At 35.0% G+C, this 23,405-nt stretch overlaps 1 protein-coding gene across 8 annotated transcripts in view; it reads left to right on the top strand.

Moving 5' to 3' along the window:
- The window catches only part of GPHN (gephyrin), a 284,049-nt gene that overhangs the window by 188,625 nt on the left and 72,019 nt on the right, over positions 1-23,405 (top strand). For all 8 annotated transcript variants that reach the window (XM_088145626.1, XM_088145622.1, XM_088145627.1 and 5 more), the window contains one exon: positions 4,221-4,355. In XM_088145626.1, the coding sequence (XP_088001752.1) occupies positions 4,221-4,355 (135 nt within the window). The remainder of the gene's footprint in view (positions 1-4,220; positions 4,356-23,405) is intronic.

Genomic DNA, 23,405 nt, shown 5'->3' with positions numbered 1-23,405 from the left:
TTGTGAACTGCAAGCAGCAAAAAAAGCCCCCCACACATGGGATAATAAACTGTTTTCCTCTTCCTTTAGTCTATGTCTCATCTCCCCTTCTCCTCTTCCTTATTATCTTGTTTTCATCTCCTGTTCTTTGAATCCTTCTCCCGCTCCCTTCCATTTACAAATGTCTCAAGATCTCTCCTCCCTATTTACCTCAGCATGCAATTTTCGTTGATTATTATCCCATCCTTTGCTCATTACTTCTTCCTGCTTGTCCCCTTATCTTCATCCCCCTTCCCCATGCATCCCTGCATCCATTGAACTTTGGCATGGCAGAAGGAAACATCCAGATTGAACACCGAAGGGCTGTGTTTCTTTCAAATACAAAGTGCACTAAGGCTATTGCCTTTTCAGTCCTTGCTCAGGTTTGATTGGAAAGGTAAAAGGAAGTTTTTCCCTCATAACGTACCTATGATTATTTAGAGTAAGGATATTTGTGTATGCTTATTTAATCTCATTCCAAGGTTTTATGCTTAACTGAGGGGAAGCAAGAGGAGAGCTTGCTTCCCTTTAGCCATAAAAAAGCATTCAATTTTTCTCTCTAGCCCCTGTATTTTATAACTTCAGATACTGAAATATACAGGTATTAGAAAAGAAATACCATACTGATACAGAATCGCTATTAAGAATGCACTAATGATTGTAGAGCTGTATGTTTATTTATTTAATCAGAATGTCTTTTATGTAATCAATACATTCCTATTAATCTTCCCCGAAATACTAATACAGAAAAAAGAAAGACTATAATACAATTGCACTTGAGCAAAATTCAATTAGGACTATTTTCTTACTTGTAAACGATTTCTTTTAAAAGTGATTTCTAAAAGAAATATAAAACTGAATTATGCTTTATTGTATATGCTTGATGGAGTTATCTTTTCTCTGTATGTGTAATTTCTCTCTATATTCCATCAAAATGGCACAGCACTTTCAGAATTAAATACTAGAATTGGGCATGCTTCAGAAATCATTCAAAAAGGTGCTTTAGAACACTTGGGAACATAAATGCAGCATCTACTTAAAGCAGTTGTATCTTTTTGCAAGCTTCCAAGAGAGTCTAAAAATAGATGTGGATGCTTTAAGTAACCTACTCATTAGAGCTAATGTGTTTTAATGTGATTTCTTCAAGCGATTGTTTTTTCTTCAAGCTCATACAGAAGCCAGTGAAAAGATGAAGCTGCTTTAAAGAGGTGCTGAATTTGTGCTTTTCTGAAACATTTTTAAGCCATATACAACCTTACTAAATAGATTTAATTTAGAGTAACTCTGTTTGAATGAGTTGCAAAACTCTTAATATAAATAGTCTCTAACATGAAAAAATACAAATGAAAAGCTTCCTTTCTAAATTCTTTTGAAGGAGCAGATTTAGAATTCAGAACCTATTTATAGCAAATTAAAAAAAAAATCTGTACAGATCTTTCAAAGCTTCTTTAATTTTAGATTTCAGAAAACGCTCCAGGTTCTCAGATTTATAAGTTATTTACCTCAGTCCACTCAACTTAGCATTTAAGAAGTTGTGTGGACAAAATACTGTTCCAGTTTTTCCTAGCCTAAGATTTCAAATAAATTTATATGGACTTCATTCCCTGGATAGGTTTTTCTCATACTCTATGGGTACTTAGTATGAGAATAATTTAATCACAAAGAAGGTTCTAAAACATTTATACCTTCAAGGTTTTGAAGAACTTCAGATCATTGGGGAGAAGCATGTATTACGGTTTATCTGTAACATAAAAGACTACATTTGCTGTTAAGGTTTCTTCTTGGAGCAAGAACACAGAAGAGCATGAAATCACTAGATTTTGCTGAAATAAAGCTAAGTAATATCTCAGCTGTAATTTATACGGCAGTTCTTGTGTTACTATGTATAATTTTGTATAGCCCAACTGGAATGTGAAAAAACAAAAAATGCCTAAACATTTCTGAGTTTTCATGCTCTTTTTCATGAAAGAATACTGTTTGGCTACATTAGACATACTAAGATATTTTCAGTTTTCCCAACTTAATTGTCTGTACAATATCTGCCAACATTTCTCTTTAACATTGTGTATTCCTCATATTTCTTTATGTTTGTTTCTTTCTTTCTTGCATAGTTTTTTCTTTCTTTTTTTCTTTTTTTGTATTTATGGAGTAAGCCTTGTGACTTGAAAACATTGTGGTGCACTATCCTAGAATGTTTCCATTAGTGAAAGGGAAGAAAAGGGGTAAGATGGAGATGAGAAGAGAATAAATTATTTCTTCATCAAGTTAAATAGAATTATTCTGCCAAATAAGCACCTAGATCAAAGGAACTCATGAGAGGAATAGGGAAGACATCCGTCTCTTTCATGATATAATCAGCCAAATAGTCTCATTCTTAGACCTATTTTAAAATAGAAACCTAGAATTTTTTTTTAAAGTTTTGGATACATATATATGAACCAAACTAAAAGTGTTTCCTCAAAATATCAGAGGCATATAGATAAAAAGAACATTTTATGGGGGAAAATGTCAAAAAGGTTTTTTGTATTTAAAAAAATAAGAAAAAGTGAGAAGAACCACTAATAAAACTAGTATTTTAACTATCAGTTTTATGCAAGCAAGTCTTAAGAATCTGGCATCTGATTAAAAATCTCTAATGTAGGTGACTAATATTTTCTGTATATTTTCATAATATATATTTTATGTAGATAGATTTGACTCCTATGTTAATTAAGTTAAGATGGGAGTCAAATATGTGTATTTCATGAGTGCATTTTATATTACCATTAATAATCTAAATCTAACTAATTACAGAGCAGCACTGTCAATTTATCTTAGAATTGATTCTGTGGTAATACAGGTAGTCCCCAGTTTAAGAACGAGTTCTGTTCCCAAGGTCTGTCCTTAAGTCAAATTTGTATTAAGCCGGAACAGTACTACTGTGTAATAATATATAAGTAGTATTGTGTAATTAACTCAAACCATTGTGTATTTAACTCAAATCATTGTGTATTTAACTCAAATTTTGCTGCAGTAGGCTCCATTCTTAACTATGGATCGTCCTTAAACCAGGCATTCTTAACCCAGGGACTACCTATACAGTATTACACCTCCTCCTTAATTAATTTGTTTGCAATCCTATGTATTTTCCTAATTTGTTTATTTTAAATATTTATGTTCCATCTTTCTGCCTATTATCATTTTCTAGGCAACTGGCAGTAACCATCAATAAATTTATGTAAACCTAAAACTATTTTTAAAGTCATAGATGACTAAGATTCCTGGTAAAAGATGAAGTAAATACCTTAAATGCTATTGGTTCGGCTGTGATCAGACACTATTTATAAGTTCCATGGTGTCACTAAGGGAGTGTAGTATCCTGGCAACCAGGCTCAGGAAATACTAGATAATCTCATCCTGGGGCCTAAGGATATCTACATGTCTCTACCTTCCAAAGCTATGAAATTGGCAACCAGAGAGAAAGCCTTTTCTGCAGTGGTGCTTATGAATGGAGATATCAGTCAATCGAGTTCAAAACATCTTCTGTCCTGTTTTTTTAGGAAAAATATTTTCAACCCTGTTTTCACATTAATTTACCATTTTTAAATGTGCAAGATATTCTGCTGTCAAGAAAACCCTCTAAGCTGTTTAGAGATTTGTGAAATGGTCTGAGAGCTCTCTTTCTTTTTTGCTAGGTAATACCCATTTCAAACAAATAGAAAGTTGTGGCTGCTTTCGCATTAAAGCTGAGATGGAAGCTGGTACTTCTTAGATAAAGCTGATTTTCCTTCTCTATCAATCAAAATGAATCTTAGCTAAAATTGCTGTTCAAGTAGCCCAATCAGTCTGGAGCTTTTCTGCCTGATTTTTTTAGGGCTCCTAGTAGATTACTAAGTGAATTAAAGAAAGAAGATAGTATTTTCAGAACTGTGAGAAAGAATAGAAGAAAACAGATTTTAATTATTTATTATGTCAATGTGTACTTTCCCACAATGTGTACTCAAAGGGCTAATATAAATTATAACTATTAAAACAGCTTAATAAATCTAAAAAGGTAACTAAAGAGAAAGTTCCTGACTTCTTTCCTGAAGACAAAAAAGTGGGAGGAACTAATTTCAGCTCCCAAAGGGTGTTTAGCATATTTTGGGAATGGAAATGTTTTATTTTCTCAATTATGTATATAATTTCAAATAAATTAAATTTCAATTTATTTTCATGTTTAGATTCCAGATTCCATCATATCTCGTGGTGTTCAGGTGCTTCCACGAGACACAGCCTCACTTAGCACTACCCCTTCAGAATCCCCTCGTGCCCAAGCTACTTCTCGCCTCTCTACTGCTTCCTGCCCCACACCAAAAGTAAGTACAGCGGCTTACCTGCATTCAGAGGTGGGAACTGTCTTGACTTGAAAAATGTCTTCTGCTGCTGAAAGTTAGCTCGCATGCAAGATTATACTGTTGAGAGTGATCGATGAGATGAAGATGGTATATACTTAGGGTACATTGTATATACAAAGTAGTAACGTGATACAAATACATATGTATATGTATATATGTATGAAAGGTTATATATTTAAATGCTGCTATTTATTTGAAACCCTGCTTTAAGCCTGCCAGTTTCATACCTGTTTTTTAAGATACATTTGAAAATGTTTCTATCTTTTTTATCGCAGTATCAATCATGAGGCTCTGAATTTCTTGCAGGGCTCTATTTATCCATAAAATTAATCCTGCTCCTGAATAAAAGCACTAAACTTATAGTTCATTTTCATAAACACACTTATACCTGAGCTGTGGCACTTTCTGCCTCAGTGTCTTATTAAAGTAGTTAAAACATTTTCAAGACAAACAATTTGGCCCAACTTGGATACTTGCTGCCTTCTCTTTGGAAACTCTAAATTATAAGGAAAGTTTTAATGCCAGCCTATGAAATGACATGTTTGTGTTTTAGATATTATTTCACATGGAGTATACAATACTTTTGCAGGTAATCTAATATATTTGGTACAATACATAACATATAGTGTATCCACAGCAAAGTTGGACAAGTAGCAAATCTAGTAAAATACATGGTTTCTTTCAGAACATGAATTCTCATTGTTTGCTCAGTTAGTTCTTTTACATGAAAAAGCTTTCTTTCTGGCATTTTTAATATTACCATATTTAACAGAGAACAGAATAAATCTAATGAAGCGCTTCCTGGTTCACGGTTCTTTGAAATTACAAATCTCTGGTGGTTATTATTTTTTATTTATTTCTGCAAGCCATATTAAGGTATGTCCAACCATTAACTTATATTTGTTCAACGTTCTGACATTTGTTATGATGTGTTGTGTATGTTGGATAATACAGATATTCCTGAATAGCAAAAACTACACTTCGTGTAGAAATTTGTTCAAACTTTTAATTAATCCTTTACAGCTTTGAATTATTTTTCTTGTTAGTTTTGGGGATATGTTTTTTTTTTCCAAAATAAATTGAGACCTACTACAAAGTAGTAGAATAATAAACACTCAGTTTAATGGGTCATTCAGAATCAAATATTTGTTAAATCCATAAATAACATATTTGCATCAACTTCTGTCATTTGTGTCAATTTGTCATTTGCATCATTACCCCATTATACAAATGACATAAATAGATGCAAAAAATTTAATTGATATGAATTGTCTGGACAACTTCAGATACAATGAATTTTGTCTGTTATTTTGAAGTGATGTCCAGAGGGAAGTTTTGCATCTGAAGTCCTCTAAACCAAAGTCCATTAAAATGAGGATTTACTTACGCCTGGAAATTTACTAAATTTGAATGAATAAGATAAATAAAAACTGTAGACTCAGTTCTTGAGGTCTGTGCCTTAATTTCTCTTTTTTGAAAAAAGCAGATGTTGCACATTTATTTGTGAATTGCTTCTCTTCAGTGGAAATGAAATGAAAGAGGTATTCTGATATATGTTTCCCAGACTAGTAGTTACTTATAAAGGAGGATATTGTAAAGAATGCACACACTCAGATAAAACGGGTTGTATGCTCTGTAACCTAATATGAAAAAAAAATCCATACTAATTTTTTTCTTCAAAGAATTCAAGTTATATAAATGAGCTAAAAGATGTAATGATTGAAATTCCTTGCAACCATACTCTCATACTTTTTTCTTTGTTGGTTTATTTTTTCTCATGTCATGGTCAAATGCATTTTAAACTAGATTGAGTAGTCAGTTGCAAACTTTTGAATAGTCTAGCTTGCTGTAAAATTCCCTGTTCTCCAACATCGATTTTATGGGCTGAGGATTCCTTTTTTAGGCAGGCTTTCTGCCAGCCCTGGAAAAAGAGCTCCAGTAGGAACAAAGAACAAAGAGAGAAAGCAAAATGCGCCTCCCTCCCTCCTCTTTTTAAAAGCCTACGTGATAGAATTTTCCTGCTCCTGATTTTTCTGAGAGTTTGATTTTCATGGGTTTCAAATGTCCTTGCCCATTTACCTAAATTGACAGGTCAAATTTTTAAAAATTATTTTAGTGTCCAAATCTCATTCACTACACATGCATATTATACTGAATTAGTCCATTCAAACATCTTGTAAATATTTCTGTTCCAGCAGGCAGTAGAACAGACTGAGAATGTTTCCAGTTCACTTTATCATATGCTTACTCTAAATTGTTAAATGTACAATAATCTTTCTGACATTTACACATTTCTCAGTGACTTACTGAAGAGTAAAAATTTCATCTGGGTACTCTTGGCATAAATTTGTGATGCACTTCCAAATGTTAATAATGCTTCCTCTTCATACCCTTTCAGTTGGACTTCTGCTAAACAGGCACATTTAGCAAACTAATCCCCTCCTGTAGTTTTTGTATTCACTCTTATTGCCTTTCTCTTTGTAGAGAGGAACAATAATGGCATTAGTCCAATCTTCAGGCTCAGATGCAGTCTTCACATAGATATTAAACAACCACACAGCCATAAGCAAATCACATCCATATTTTTGACATCTTTTCCTTAGACACTAATGTTTATTACATTGATTTCATTCTTCTACCAATCACTGTCATTTACATAAAAATCTCATTACTCATTCTCTCGCTTCAGTTTCATCTCAAATAAATTCATTATTTGTGTTATTAATCCAGTTCCTCTATTGAAGATTTCTTGTTTAGCCATCTTCCATTTAAACATGATTTTTTTAATTTCCATCAAAATCACTGCATTTTCTCTGCCTTTTTAGTCTTAATTATTCCTCACTTTCTTAACTAGATTAGTTTCAACTATTTTTTTCTCTCTGTATGCTTTATACAATATTTTTCCTTTCTCCTTGTTTTTTGCAGCAATAATTCTCTTATACTGCCATTTTTCTCATATCTAGCCTCTTTCACTTCATCTTCCTCCACGCCTTCATACTTCGTATTAGCATAACTTTACCCACTTGTGTACCATTCTTCTTGTCACTCTTTTCCATGTCATCTTTTCCACACCAGTTTCCACATCATCTTTCTAATGGCCACTTTGTATTTATTCTGTTGGAAGATGAATCTGTTTTGCAAGATTTTTTCATACAGGACTTTTTCTTGCTCCAATCCTACTTTCACTCTAGTTTTTTTTTTTCCACCTCTTTCCTTCCTTGTCCAGTTTTTTCCCCAAATTCACTCTTGTCATACAAAAAAATGGTCTGTCCCACATTCAGAACCTCTTGTCAACCTGCCTTTCTTCATCCCTCTGTCTTTCATCATAGTCAGATCAGCCATACCTTTAGATTCCTTGGATACTTAAGCCATGTATTTGGAGGAGTCCTTTTTCTAAGCAAATACTCATCACCATTCTCATTCATTCTTCTGGCACTGAAGGGCCCAGTCACTTCTTTGGTACTCTCTCATCTCATTCTCACCTATTACCTATGTAATCTAATAGAATTTTTTTTCCCCAGATTGCATTCATTCAATTGTTCCCAAAATTCAACTGTCATTCTTTCTTTATCACCACTGGAACGTAACATGGAACTATCACCAACATAAGATTTTCTACTTTTATACATACCCACAACAGTTTAGATGACACTAGTTCATACTTTTTGACATATTGTAGCCCTTTCATTTCCAAATCTGGAAATCTATATTTTCACTTCTGCCTACATATTAACTCTATTCTACAAGTTCAGACCTTCATTCATATCCGTTTCATTCTTCAGCTTTCTTTTAGGTTCATACCCTGCCTTCATTTCATTTCATTTCATTTCATTTCATTTCATTTCATTTCATTTCATGTTCCTTATCACATACTCTTACATTCCAAGTCATAATCTTTCATACACCATGGTCGTTTGAAGATGGGTTCATGAATATTCACCTTTAGTATCTATCACAACTTTGGAGAACTCAGGCTTTCACCAGTGTCAGTTCACTGCATGTGCCCTCCTAATTACTTGCAAGACCCTGGCTTATATAAAATATTTTGAGCATTGTTGTGCCATACTAGTCCAAATGTGCCCAAATGAGCAGTATCGTGTCCTTATTGTTAGCAGGGAATGCCACATATGACATGGGTCAAGTCTTCAGGTGGGAAAAGGCTGAATAAAAATAATTTTTTGCCTTGCTTAAGTAGCCACCAACAATACTGATATTTATTTTTGCTAATTATTATTGAACGGAAGTATTGAATATTTTCTGAAATTCTTTCTATCATGCTGTATCAAGGTTCTCTTTCTTCTATTCATGAGTAACTGATAAAACATGTTTAAAATGATTTAAATTCCCAACATCAGTACATTTTTTTAAAAACCCCTATATCACTGAAAATAGATTTTAAAATAAGATTAGAATGCATTTTTAATCCCTTCAAATGAATTTGTAGGGTACAGTTATTCTCTTTATGACACTGAATTTTATACAATTCAAAAAGAAAGTAGACAGAAAATAAATTAGACAAATTTTATGCAGTGTCCAGCTTCCCACAATTCTAATATCTGGTTATCTGGAACCAAATGTCTCCTCAATAACTGTTGTGTATATATGTGTCTTCAACAAGGGATGAGACCAGGACAAAAACACAAAATAATTATTAATTACAATTAATTACCTGTAAAATATGATATGCCATGCGTAATATTAATTGACCCCCCCCATCTGCAGCTGCCAACTATTCACTGACTCATAAGCCATACTGCCCTACAAAAACCCTACACATACATTCACATTCCTTTTTCTCCTTCCCACAGAAACAACAGCAAAAAAAGGAAAAAGCACAACAGAGATTGGATGAGTGCAAGGGGTAATTGTATTGGGAAGAGAATGTTCTTCGTTTTGTTACACAATTTTAGGTTTTAGTGAGACTTGAAAAATAGATCACAGCAATAAAAATCATTATGACTAAGCTTTTATCTTTTCTCTTAAGCATTATTTTATTAATCTAGCCAAAGGGGGATTTAATTTCCAGAAGATTGAATTTCTCACTGTGTTGCTATCCTAACTGAGTATAAAATAAAAAGTTGAGCATGATAATCAACAACACAATGAGTTCAGTAAATTAAAAAAGTAAATCCTTGTTAGCCTTGTTGTTTCTTCTCTTCTTTATATTAGATCATGTGATCTACCTGCTAAACTGGTCAGGATTAATAATATATGTACATGCTTTTTGCTGTTACTAATTCCATATCCTATCTACATTACAGGTAGTCCCCGGGTTAAGAATGCCTCGTTTAAGGACAGCCCATAGTTAAGAATGGAGCCTTCTGTAGCAAAATTCTAGTTAGACAATGATTCGAATTAAGTACACAATGGTTTGAGTTAATTACACTATACTACTTATACAGTATTATACAATAATACTGTTCCAGCTTACATAAAATTCAGCTTAAGGGCAGACCTTGGGAAGGACCTTATTCTTAAACTGGGGACTACCTGTATTTGGAAAAGTCATTTTACCTTGCCTGTGATGTATTGTTTATTTTTAATAAAATCTAATATACAGTTAGCACACCAAGTATGGCAAATATTCATAACATTATTTAAAAGGACATTACAAATGCCAATAGATAGTTGAAAAAAACCTTTAAAATATAGTAAGGGGTGAAAGACATAGCCATAAAAAGTGAAGACTATCAGGGAAGAAAATTACTTTCTGCCATATAAAGAAAGTACTGTATGGAAGTAAAAAAAAGGAACACAAGAATAAGGCTGTGAATAACAACAACAACAATAACAAGTTGAGGGACTACAGTATATATTTTTGGATGGCCTGATTTTGGGATTGTTTATCAGTATAATTCCTTTTTACCTAAATTATATAAGCCATCAGAATCTTTTTACTAAAAAAAGTCAGTTCCTAAAATAAGACATACATACTTTACATATAATACCTGAAGTAAAGCATGTAAGCACTTTACCTAAAGTATTTAAAGTAAGGCTTACTAATATTTGACATTGTACATGCTAGTCAGCTGGTAGAGAACAGAACATTGATTTCCCACTGCTAACAGATCATTTGGCTCACTCTGATCAGCTGGTCTGTTGAAAATGTGAGTAGAGTTCCAGATTATTGGCAAGAAGGTAGACTAAGTTTCTTATACCTGCCCAATCACTCTGCTTAAAATGTGTAAGCAGGCTTGAAATCTGCAAGTGGGGTCACTTGATATGATGATTAAGCACTCCCTCTCATTGGAAAGTGAAGAAGTGATAAGAATTGCCTCTACATTCCCAGCATTCGTAGGTGTAGGGTATGCTGAATATGTAGTTAGAGAGAGGAGTGCATAGCATTCGATTGCAGTGGGGAGTATAAATCCCTTTGTCAGATTCCATTTGAAGAGGATGTGGCTGGTGGGGAGGAATTTGAACACAAGATGGACACTTACTTGACCATACCATTTTAGTGAGATCATAGTCTTAGCTACATAGTAAGCACATATTAAATTTAAGTTTTGCATATCCCTGCTTGTTCTTTGTTACTCACTGCAGAATTTGGATTAACTCAATAGAATTTTGAAAAAAACAGTGTTTTGTTGTTGTTGTTCAGTCGTTAAGTCGTGTCCGACTCTTCGTGACCCCATGAACCATATTGCGCCAGGCCTTCCTGTTCTTCACTGCCTCCCTGAGTTTGCTCAATTTCATGCTCATTGCTTCAGTGATGCTATCTAACCATCTCATCCTCTGCCGTCCTCTTCTCCTTTTGCCTTCAATCTTTCCCAGCATCAGGGTCTTCTCCAAAGAGATAACAACAAAAGAGTTATCCTACTTATTCTCATAGTTGAAGCTTGCCAATTTTTGGAGATTTGAAATCTATGTAAATAATATGAGTTGGAATCTTCATTTCCTAGGCTGAGAGGATTAATTAGAATAATGTGGAAGGTAACACAGAGAGCTGGAAGATAGGAGGCTTTGGTAAAAATTGCCTCACTGTAATTTCATCAGCTTCATACGATTAGAGTTCATTGCATAAACAAAAGGATACAAGAAATTAATTATAATTATTAAATTTAGAAAAGACCAATTACATTTTACTACGGAATTCATCATTACCTGCTTTTGTAAGTTAGGTAGTTTTGTACTTCAAGTAGAAAACTCATGGGAATGTTTTGTGCATCATCTGTGTTGCCATGGAGGATGCAGTTATCAAATTTGCCACTGTGAATGGCAGCTGAGCAATTGAATGGAGTAAGCCCAATCAGAAGATTAGTTTATGTATATTTATAAATGCATATGCTACCCATTCCAGTAATTCTGGATAGCTTACAAGAATAAACAAACAACATATAAAATTCTAAAATGATTTACAATTCTAAAACAGCATTAAAACTAAATGTTAACATCTTTAAAAATTAAAAAAAAAAGTTTTTAAAATGTTTTTAGCCTTCTTCTAAACTGTAGTAAGGAATGAAACAGCCTCAGCTCCAATAGCAATTCATTTTATGGGCCCTTCCACAGAAAAATAATGCTGAATTTGCTGTTGATGTAAAAGGAAGTCATGGTGGAACCTGCTAAAAGTGTCCCACTGAAGATATAAGTGTGTGGGGCAAATTACATAATGCATTTAGTCCTGCAAGTAATGTGCACCTAAGCTAGGTCAGGATTTATATACAAAAATGAGCATGTTGAAGTAGTAATCTAACCTTGAAGTTAACAGCACACATATCACTGAAATGAGATCTTAGGTGTAGCAGCAACTGGTTAATCAGCTGAAGCTGATAAAAGTCTCCCTTAACACAGTAGTTATGTTGCTATCAAGTATCAATGCTGGATCAAGGAAGACCCCACTGCAAACCTGTCCCTTAAGGTGGCATCCAACTCCATCCAGAAGAGACAGATCCCCTGACCTTTGGAGTCCAGTCACTTGAATCAGGAAGAACTCTATCTGAATTCACTTCCAGTTATAGGTCATCTATCAGAATAACTGAGGCTGTCTCTGTGCCAAATATATGAATCTCTGCTGAATGGTAGTTCTGTGTGACTACACCCATTCGTTGAGCAACCATTCAAAGTTATGGCAACACTGAAAAAATGGATGTACAACTGGTCCTCAAAGTTCTGTCCATCGCAGCACCCCCACAATCATGTGATCGCAATCCAGACACTTGGACACCCAGTTCACGATTACGACATAGCAGGGAGCTGTGGTCACATGATCGCCATTTGCAACCTTCCCTGCTGGCTTCCCAGAAGCAAACTCAATGGGGATGCCAGCAGAGAAGGTCGCAAGTTGCCCTGGTAAGACATTTCCGCTTTTTATCCTACCCGCAGCACCCCACCACCTGCGTACAGCCTTCACCAGCCCTCCCACCCCCCTCCACAGTACTCTAGGCGCCTTACCTGGACTCCTGCCTCTTCCTGCTTAACAACCCATGCATCTTAGGGTTATGATGACAACTGGGACTGCCTGGGATTGCCATCACTAAGCGATGCAGTCATATGATATTGCACTTTACAACCTCATTGCTTAGCAACCGCAATCCCAGTCCCAATTGCCATTGTAATCTGAGGACTACCTGTACCTTAAATAGAAAAATAATTGAAACAGGGCACTTGAAATACAAAACTTAAATATTTCTTCATATAGGCTGCTTCCAAATCTAAGTTCAGCATAGAACAGTAGTGTTCTAGTATCCAAGCACTCTTAGATATTTCACCAAGCTGCATATAAATGTTTGGTGCTAACTCTGCCCTTTTCTGAGATTCAGATTCTGACCACACTTACCCATATTTTTGTAAATTCTAGATACTCCACTTTAGCCTCCAATTTTCCAGAGGGCCACAGAAGTTTTTTTACTGATTCTGTGCTATCAGCAAAAGCGGGGGGGGGGGGGTGTTTCCCAATCATTTTTGTTGTTTTTCCATGTTCTTAAGATACCTGTAAATCTCTCAAAACATCCCAAAATTTCAGTGCTAACTAGCTCCAGACCCAGGAGACAAGATAGAACCTTGTGGGACTTTCCAAGATAATTCCAAGGGAAATGATCTAGGAGTTGGGTGGTGTTGCTTGCCGTGTTTTCCACTCTCAATTTATATTGCACTGATCTTGAAGACAATTCTGAAATGAAAGCTTGAATAAAATGCTGTGACTTGCCTTCAGGTTAATTCCAGGACTCAAAAGCATAATTATTCAATTCTGTGCCACCTGCGCTGGAAGTTTGTAAGCTTTAGTATCCATTTTACAGTTATGTTGTTTTCCTTTTTAATCCTTTCCAACTTGTGGCTTGCCTTTTGAGCCTTCATGCTGCTCATAGGCAACTTTGTATACTTTAAGAAAAAAATAGTAATTAAAGCTTGGGACTTGAATTCTGTGAATATTATTGTATACTTTAAACAGAAATGTTCCATTTTCATGTATTTTTTGGAGGTGGGGAAATGGGAGAGTCCTGAAAATGCTCACTAGCAAAAAATAAGCTCTATCGATTGACTTGGCAAGTATATTGATACACCCTATTTCTGCGGCAGTAAAACTGTTCAGCATGGCAAAATAAAGAATGCCAGCTCAGATGTGCACTTAGGAATGTATTAAGTCTTAATGAAATATATGTTTAAATAAATATTTTGATTTATTTTGCAAATGCTGACATATACAGTGGGGTAGTGAAAGAATTATTCCTTACGGTGGCAAAGCACAAATATGGTACTTACTCATTCTACTGCTAAAATGATTGGGAGCCCATTTTTGACAAAAAGAAAGATTAAAAGTCCAGCCCTGCATAACTGAGGAAAAGTGACAGTGCCTTTTGTTTTATTGAGATTTGCCATAAGAACAATGAAATGACTCTCCCGGAGCAGGAAAACAATATTACATAGTTGTCTATACAGCTTTGTTTTCTTTCCCAAAAATAACATAGGGATATCTGCTTTAGATATAATTTTATTCACAAAATGGTCCCAAATTTGATAAGAAAAACTTGATTAGAGATGGCAGAGGCACAAAATTCTTGCGTACAGTTATGGGGAAAAATTAGAAAAATACATTTGTGGTGCCCCCCCCCCGCACCATAACCTCTTCCCCTCCCCATTCTTTTGTTGGAAGGAAGGAAGGAAGGAAGGAAGGAAGGAAGGAAGGAAGGAAGGAAGGAAGGAAGGAAGGAAGGAAGGACATGAAATTATAAAAGAAGAAAAGAGAGCTAAAAAAAGAAACAAAAACAAACAGAATGTATATTCAGAGACATACATACAGTAGGGCAAAAAAGTATTTAGTCAGCCACCAATTGTGCAAGTTCTCCCACTTAAAAAGATGAGAGAGGCCTGTAATTTTCATCATAGGTATACCTCAACTATGAGAGACAAAATGGGGGAAAAAATCCAGAAAATCACATTGTCTGATTTTTAAAGAATTTATTTGCAAATCATGGTAGAAAATAAGTATTTGGTCACCTACAAACAAGCAAGATGTCTGGCTCTCACAGACCTGTAACTACTTCTTTAAGAGGCTCCTCTGTCCTCCACTCGTTACCTGTAGTAATGGCACCTGTTTGACCTTGTTATCAGTATAAAAGGCACCTGTCCACAACCTCAAACAGTCACACTCCAAACTCCACTATGGCCAAGACCAAAGAGCTGTTGAAGGACACCAGAAACAAAATTGTAGACCTGCACCAGGCTGGGAAGACTGAATCTGCAATAGGCAAGCAGCTTGGTGTGAAGAAATCAACTGTGGGAGCAATAATTAGAAAATGGAAGACATACAAGACCACTGATAATCTCCCTCGATCTGGGGCTCCACGCAAGATCTCACCCTGTGGGGTCAAAATGATCACAAGAACGGTGAGCAAAAATCCCAGAACCACATGGGGGGACCTAGTGAATGACCTGCAGAGAGCTGGGACCAAAGTAACAAAGGCTACCATCAGTAACACACTATGCCGCCAGGGACTCAAATCCTGCAGTGCCAGACGTGTCCCCCTGCTTAAGCCAGTACATGTCTGGGCCCGTCTGAAGTTTGCTAGAGAGCATTTGGATGATCCAGAAGAGGATTGGGAGAATGTCATATGGTCAGATGAGACCAAAGTAGAATGTTTTGGTCTAAACTCAACTCGTCATGTTTGGAGGAGAGAGAATGCTGAGTTGCATCCAAAGAACACCATACCAACTGTGAAGCATGGGGGTGGAAACATCATGCTTTGGGGCTGTTTTTCTGCAAAGGGACCAGGACGACTGATCCGTGTAAAGGAAAGAATGAATGGGGCCATGTATTGTGAGATTTTGAGTGAACACCTCCTTCCATTAGCAAGGGCATTGAAGATGAAACGTGGCTGGGTCTTTCAGCATGACAGTGATCCCAAACACACCGCCCGGGCAACGAAGGAATGGCTTCGTAAGAAGCATTTCAAGGTCCTGGAGTGGCCTAGCCAGTCTCCAGATCTCAACCCCATGGAAAACCTTTGGAGGGTGTTGAAAGTCCGTGTTGCCCAGCGACAGCCCCAAAACATCACTGCTCTAGAGGAGATCTGCATGGAGGAATGGGCCAAAATACCAGCAACAGTGTGTGAAAACCTTGTGAAGACTTACAGAAAACGTTTGACCTCTGTCATTGCCAACAAAGGATATATAACAAAGTATTGAGATGAACTTTTGATATTGACCAAATACTTATTTTCCACCATGATTTGCAAATAAATTCTTTAAAAATCAGACAATGTGATTTTCTGGATTTTTTCCCCCATTTTGTCTCTCATAGTTGAGGTATACCTATGATGAAAATTACAGGCCTCTCTCATCTTTTTAAGTGGGAGAACTTGCACAATTGGTGGCTGACTAAATACTTTTTTGCCCCACTGTATGTAAAGTTGATAGTAAATATTTTAATGAATGGAAACCATAATTTGTTACTATCATCCATAGGTAATCTATATTGATAATTTATTAATTTGTAAATTGCTGGTAACATCAGTTCTGCAGACCACTGAATAGTTGGAGCCACATGTTTGTCTTTCCAGTGCTGAACAATAAGTCTTTTAGCTGTAAGTAAAGTATATAAAATCCAGTCTCTTTGTCCAGATGATAACTCCCATGTGATAGGAATAAACTTCAGAAGAATATGAATATCTGAAGATACTGAATCTCAAAGTTGAGTTAATGCATGTAATAACTTCTTTCATAATGGAACAACTATTGCTCATCGTTCCTCCCTCACCTCCCCCACTTCTTAAAAGTGCCTCTTTTACTGTTATTGCCTTGAGAACTTTTAAATGAACTCTCACCAATATAGTCAGAAAATATTCCTGTCTTAAAAGTCTTTGGAGAGGTTATAAAATCCATCCATTTTGGAACTGCTGAAGCATTTTTTAAATGTCCAAATATTAATTCAATGTATTGAATGTTGTATGTTTGAATTTAATTTTTATTGTATTTATTGCATTTAAACACAATAAAGCACAGGGTAAATGTAAACATTTACCTTTAAATCATTTTTTGAGATAATCTGTATGCAGAGAAGAATTTTTTATAACTCTAATGTAGAAACAGTATTATCTTTTACATACGAGTACAGTGTTGCGTTTTGTCTTCTTTAGGTGTTTTTAAGTATGAAAAGGTATTGGATATTTTAATGGTTGTTCATCTGAATAGTGTTCTTTTTAAGTCAGCATTAAAATATATTCACTTGGGATAAGGGACAATAATCACTAAATGCTTTCTGAAGTTACCTGGCATGTATTCCATACATACTACTTCATTAAGTTCTTACATTTCTTTTAGCTATAATTTTTTTTTAAATTCCATATTAATTCAGAAGAATATATATGAATTATAAGAATATATTTCCCTTATAATTTCCTTTAATTTGTATTTGCTTAAGTTATATTTAAGTAAAAGTTTATCTAGATTTTATTAGGTTTTATGAAAAACAAAGCTATCAGAATTTTTTATGAAGTTCTGAAATTATGATCAGATGTCATAATATTTAATAAGAGTCTAATTATGAAAATAAACTTACTATGTGTAAGATATTTTCTTGAGAAATACTAAACTTCAGACTTAGTGAATCTGAAATTCTATATTAATATTTGTTGCTGTCCTTAAGGAAGCTGACTTGAATAATTTCCTAAACTGTCTTCCAAGATGAATAGAATAGCTATTTTGCAATCATTTCAGTAATTAAAATTATTTCTTCCCAGTTTTTAAATCTTGGCCTTGTATGTGTTGAGGCTTTCATACCCATTGCTCTTGCTCAGATTTTAACAGTTTTATATTTATAGCCTGTTTTTATCCTATGGTATCCATATTTATGCATATATGCCCAGAGATTTCTTAAGAAGACTGTACCATTCTTTACTGTTATGTATTTATTCTTAAAGTGATAAATATTTAATTTACAAAGAAACATTTTAAGTTGTTCTCTTGGAATTCTGTTGCTATGAGTTAGCTCTTTCCCATGTCATATATCACATGCTAGGAATTGCTAAAAACAGGTGGCTTACTTGAGTACTAGCACTGAAGAACCCCTTCTCTGAGGCATATAAACCAACCATTTAAGCTCAGCAAACTGAGTTATGAATATGTATTTTTCCTGGCAACTTAGAATTAGGTCTGCTTGTGCTGTCCTGCACATTGGGCAATTATTACTCTCCAACAGTTTTGATCAGATTTCAGTAGTGGTTAAAAAAAAAAAAATTATGAGGTCAGGTTGCTAGCCCAATTCTCAACCTTCCTCCTTTCTCATCTGGGCTTAGGATGAGTAGCGGTAGAGTTCCTGACATGCAGTCCCATATATGAGTTTTTTCCCCATTGTCAGAATAATATATTTGATTCAGTTGATCAATGTTCATAACCTTTCCTGATGACATCATCTAACTTAGCCCTTTATCCTAATGTTACCTATAATATGGCATTATGTATGTTGCCTGATATAAATAGCTCCAACCTCCCTGGCTCTGAAACACAATACCAGAAATCTTTTAATGATCCTCTGTCAGGACATTTTTTACATGCTGCCTTCCTCTGAACTGCCTTCCACTGAACCCTCCTTACTTTAGGCTTCACTCAATGAATAATAAAGATTTCAAAGGCTTACTCGTCCTTTTAAATAGGTATTTTTTTAAAAAAATGACAGAAGCTACTAAGCTAAAAGCATAATTATAGTCTTCTGTTGATACTAACTTGTGATTTTTCCATATGTTCATATTACTTTTGCAAAAATAAGTGTTCACAAAATTCTGGATGTTCCTTCTTTCAGAAAGTATATGGTACAAGATATCTGTTTTCATATCATTACTGTCATTAAACTACCCAGAAAGTAATTTATTGAAAGCTGGTTTATATATCTATGAAATTAAATGTCATCAAATTAAATTACATAGAAGTGGAAGGTACCTCAAAGATCATCTAGTCTGATCCCTTCCTTAGTGCAGGAAGCACTTAAGCATTTCAAGCAGCTGAGAATTTTTCTGTTTGAAGACCTCCAGTGAAGGGGAAAATAACATTTCATGAAGCAACCTGTTTCACTGATTGACAGCTTTTATCATCATGAAATTCCTTCTGCTATGTCACCTGAACCTACTACACTATAGCTTTAAGCATTGATTCTGGTCCTGCCTTCTGGGGCAACAAGAGAACAAATATACTCCTTTCAGTATATAACACTCTTTCAGTATCTTAGGACTACCGACATATTTTCTATCCTCTTCTGAAGGGTAAACTTACCTTGTTTCTTAAATGTTCATCATAGAGCCTGATTTCCAATCCTCTCAGTTTGTCAATATCCTGTTTAGACTGCAGTGCTCAGAACTGGACACAATATTTCAGATGGAGCCTATCAAGTCAGAATCAAATAGGACAATTACTGTCCATGAGTTGGATTCTGTATACTTGATGTGGAACCATTTATGAGTACTCTGTTCTACAATAATTCAGCCTTTTATGAATTCATCTAACCCAGTACATATTTTAACATTCATTAATAAGGATATTATGAAATAAATTGTTGAATGCTTTAGAGAGGCCATGGCACACCGTATACATGACATTACCCTTATCTGTTAAGCTAATCACTCTTATAGTATTGGTCAGACTCCACTTTACGTACTGGGTCCAGTTCTGGGTACCAACTTTAAGAATGATTCAGAGATATTGAAGTGGCCTCAGATCAATTAAGATGATCAGGGACTGAAAACTAAACCTTATGATGAAAGATTGAGGGAGCTAGATATATTTGGCCTTGAGAAAAATTGACTAAGGGGAATTAAGATAGAACTCCTCAAATACCAGAAAAGATTCCAGATAGAAGATCAAAACCTGTTCTCTCTTGTTTCAGAGTCAGAATAATGGTTTAAGTTACATGAAAGCAGATTCTGCTTGAATGTTAGAAAAAAAATTCCTAGGAGCAGTTTAGAACCAATTACCCAGAGACATGGATGTGTTCAGCAAACGTAGGACAGCTATGCTATAATTTGGATTTTGTGCCTTTGACTCAGATTCTGTATAAAATAAATAGACCTAAATAATAAAATAGACCTCTTATCCAAAACACATACTTTTGGAAAAATTCATAGTTAATCAAATCACATTGCAACTGTCCTCTTCCCAAGCTCTTAGTTTGTGCAGCCTAACTGATCTTTAATTCAGAAGAGAAGCAGTTAGATGATATTCAGTTTAAGGCTCCTAGAGAATATAGTTTCATTAATGGATGTAATTTCTCCTGTTTCCCTATCAGCCTTAATTTGCAGTTCTCTTTTCTTGATATTTTGCTCCAGCAGCCTTTCCCCAATGCTTATCTTCTTTTCTTTTGGCTCATCCCATCTGTTGTCTTGGAGACTTAAAAAGTAAGATACAAACACTTAGCTTCATTTACCTTTCACTATTCAAAGTGCAGAAAGAGGTAGCAGCTTGCAGAGGAATCATCCAATAATTTACCCACATCGCAAAAACTCCCAGTGGACCATCAAAAGCTTTCTCATCAAAGGAAATAATAACAGCTTGAAACTAAGGCAACACTATTATATCATTTAAAAATTTAATATTATCAGGTCCTTGATATGTCCATATAAATGTGACTTAAGCTGGATGAACAATAATGGGAAGTGCAAACTGAAAAGTCTTTGAACATGATGTCAAATCTTAGCATACACTTATCAAAGAAATAAGTGTAGTTCTAACATAACACAGAATCTTTCTAGGTTAGTAAAAACTGTTATATAAGTCTCATCGAGTTATAGCAAGAGATCCATTTAAAATGGCATATTATATAGCTCATAAATGGGAAATAAATATAAATGCTTTCATATTTGTCAACTGGAAATATATTAGATTTGTGTTTACTGTTACATGACCGTGACTTGTGACTTTTTACCTGCTTCCCCATTGACTGTGAAATTCAGAAATGGCAATCAAATGACCATGGAATTCTGTGACCATCATAAGTGTGTGCTGGTTGCCAGGTGCCCAGATCACAATCACGGGGATGCTGCAACATCCACAACTTTGAGGACCAGTTGTAAATGTCCTTTTTCAGTGCCATCATAACTTTGAATGGATGCTGAACAAGTGGTCGGTAAGCCAGGACTACTTGTATTAGATTTTTGTCTAATCCCATATTAGACCAAAAAATTCTAAGATTATAGGTTCCTTTTCTTCATCAAAAGCTTGACCCCAAGAAAGCACCCTCTTTTACAGACATATCTTTGGCCATCTGGAAAAATCATACAAGATTAATCTTCAGTCTGTTTAAACTTGCCTCTCTCTAGCTTTCAGAAACTTAACAATAGTCAAGTCCTGTCAACGGTACATGGGAAGGGAAAGAATATGTTTTGCCCTTCCAAAATTCAGATGATAATCTTCTAGCAGGTTTAATATTCCATGTAATAAATTTCCTATAACAGATCAGACAACTGTGTTAAGTACATTCTATTAATCTATGAACGAACAACTTAAAATGACAAGAGTGAGATTCTAAAGCTTCAAGATCTTATTAGCTTTTTTCAGTGTTATGAATGTGTGAAAACCCCGTGTTTTTCTAGTTGAGATATCCTACTCTCAACTGCATACATTCTAGTATTGACTGATATTTGAAAAGAAGCAGTCAGGGCATTAATCATTCTTAAGTCCCCAGCCATTGCCTGGAAGAGAGAGATGATGGCTTCACCTCCATTTTCATCACAGATGATGCAATGGAAAGGGAAAAGAGTGGCTGAGCTTCTTCTATCTCTTGGGTGGCATCTGGAACAAATTAGCACCAAATGATCATAATACAAAAATGAAGGTAATCAGTGGTTTACATCTCTAATAAAGGAGATTAACCAATTAACAGGATACAAAGTGAAGGAGGAGTCCTACAGTATGCAGAAGTAGGTATACCAACTTGGCCAAAAAAATTTATCTTACAGGTACGTAATTCTTATGTAATTTTTTTCCTTATCTGTCTTGTTCCTCTGCATTGACTGAATTTTATGTTTTCATGTGTATTATTTGCAGTTGGTAACTGTCTTAAGTGCAGAACTGTAGAAAAGAGCAGATACATTTTACATCCCTAGTTTAGGGAAATTCACCCTCTGCTTTCCATAACATAATTTACTTAAGTAAAAAATACATACATGGTGGCAAGGTTTAATATCTCTGATCCCATCTATCTAAATGCAATATGTGTAGCACCTTAATGGATCCCTTAAAATCTATTTCTGACTTAGCTGATGGAAAGGGTGCCATGGTCCTCTTTATCTGTGCTGTCTGACATGCCAGAGGCTGTGTGCCTTTCATCCATTTGCAAAATCTGAGGCCCAGTCAACTTGGTGGTATCAGAACTATGGTGTGTTGTAATTTCTTTTAAGTCAACACATTCCAAAGATTGTTGCATTCAATTTGTCTTCTTTTAGGACTATTTGGGAATGACAGACATCACAGCTAAAACACCTAACCTAAGCTCTACATTTGCTTTTTCATTTTTTTTTTTTAAATCACATCACCTGGTAAGAGTTTTGGAAAGAAGCTTTTACTTTCCCCTGTATCACTGTCCTGGTTGTCCCTTTATTAACCAACTGTAGATTTTGGGTTGGGTTCTTATTTGCTGTCTTTGTTATGTATTTAAGGATAGTGATAGCAAATAAAGTTAATCCAAATTAGGCGTTGTGTATTATAGAAGATGTGTTCTATTACAGAAAGGGAACAAATAGAAAATGGATCTTTCAAGATTGGTAATAATAAAGCCAAGAATAATGGGAAAGCTTTGATATTATTAATTTGATAAAACAAGTATTTGGCTAGTAGCCCAGTGGTCCAGTCTGAACAAAGATTTTTGCTGTGAGTCTTTTTTCATAATATTAATAATAATATTAAATATTTCAGTTTTATAAATGAGGAATTAAGGCACAGAAATATTAAGCCAGAAAAATCCATCAAAAGTTGTTTAGTTGAATGATTGGAGTCCATACCTCCCTAGTTATTATTGGTAAGCAAAACTAGTTCAGCTTTCTTCTTATCCTTTTCTGAAATATGAACTTCAGTTTTAATTGTAATCTATTCTGTCAACTTGTGGGTTTTGGTGTTGTATTCCATCCCATTCCAATGGGAATATTTCCCCATTTCTACATAAGTTTAACTGCTTCAAGTTGTGATATACCATACAAAATGTTAGCCTTTAAATTTTGGAGGTGGTCCAAAATGTTACCAAAACAGACACAATAAAAATCCTATGCTGCCATGTGTGTATGTGTGTATGTATGTATATTTTTCTATTTAGTTTTCAACTTTCTTGTTAGAAACCCAAACTCTTGATAAACAGCAACAGAATTATTTCTTAATTGCTTTGCACAGTGCAGAATTTTCTTAAGCAAGGAAAAGCACAATGGGGCTAGCAGTAAAAAAAATTAGATGTATCTTGGTTATTCTTAAGAAGCAGTTGGTATGGCATTAAAATTTTCTGGCTGGGCAGCAAAATTATTTAATTGGGAACTAAGAACAGTGGCTGATAATTTATTTCATTTTCTTTTAACATGGGGCAGCTGTACATAATTCTGTCAGTTA

This window comes from Python bivittatus, unplaced genomic scaffold, assembly GCF_059951505.1.
Source record: "Python bivittatus isolate LINGU-HERP-01145 unplaced genomic scaffold, Pbiv_v1 ctg000480_np1212, whole genome shotgun sequence".
NCBI lineage: Eukaryota > Metazoa > Chordata > Lepidosauria > Squamata > Pythonidae > Python > Python bivittatus.
This window is presented reverse-complemented; position numbering and strand designations above follow the sequence as displayed.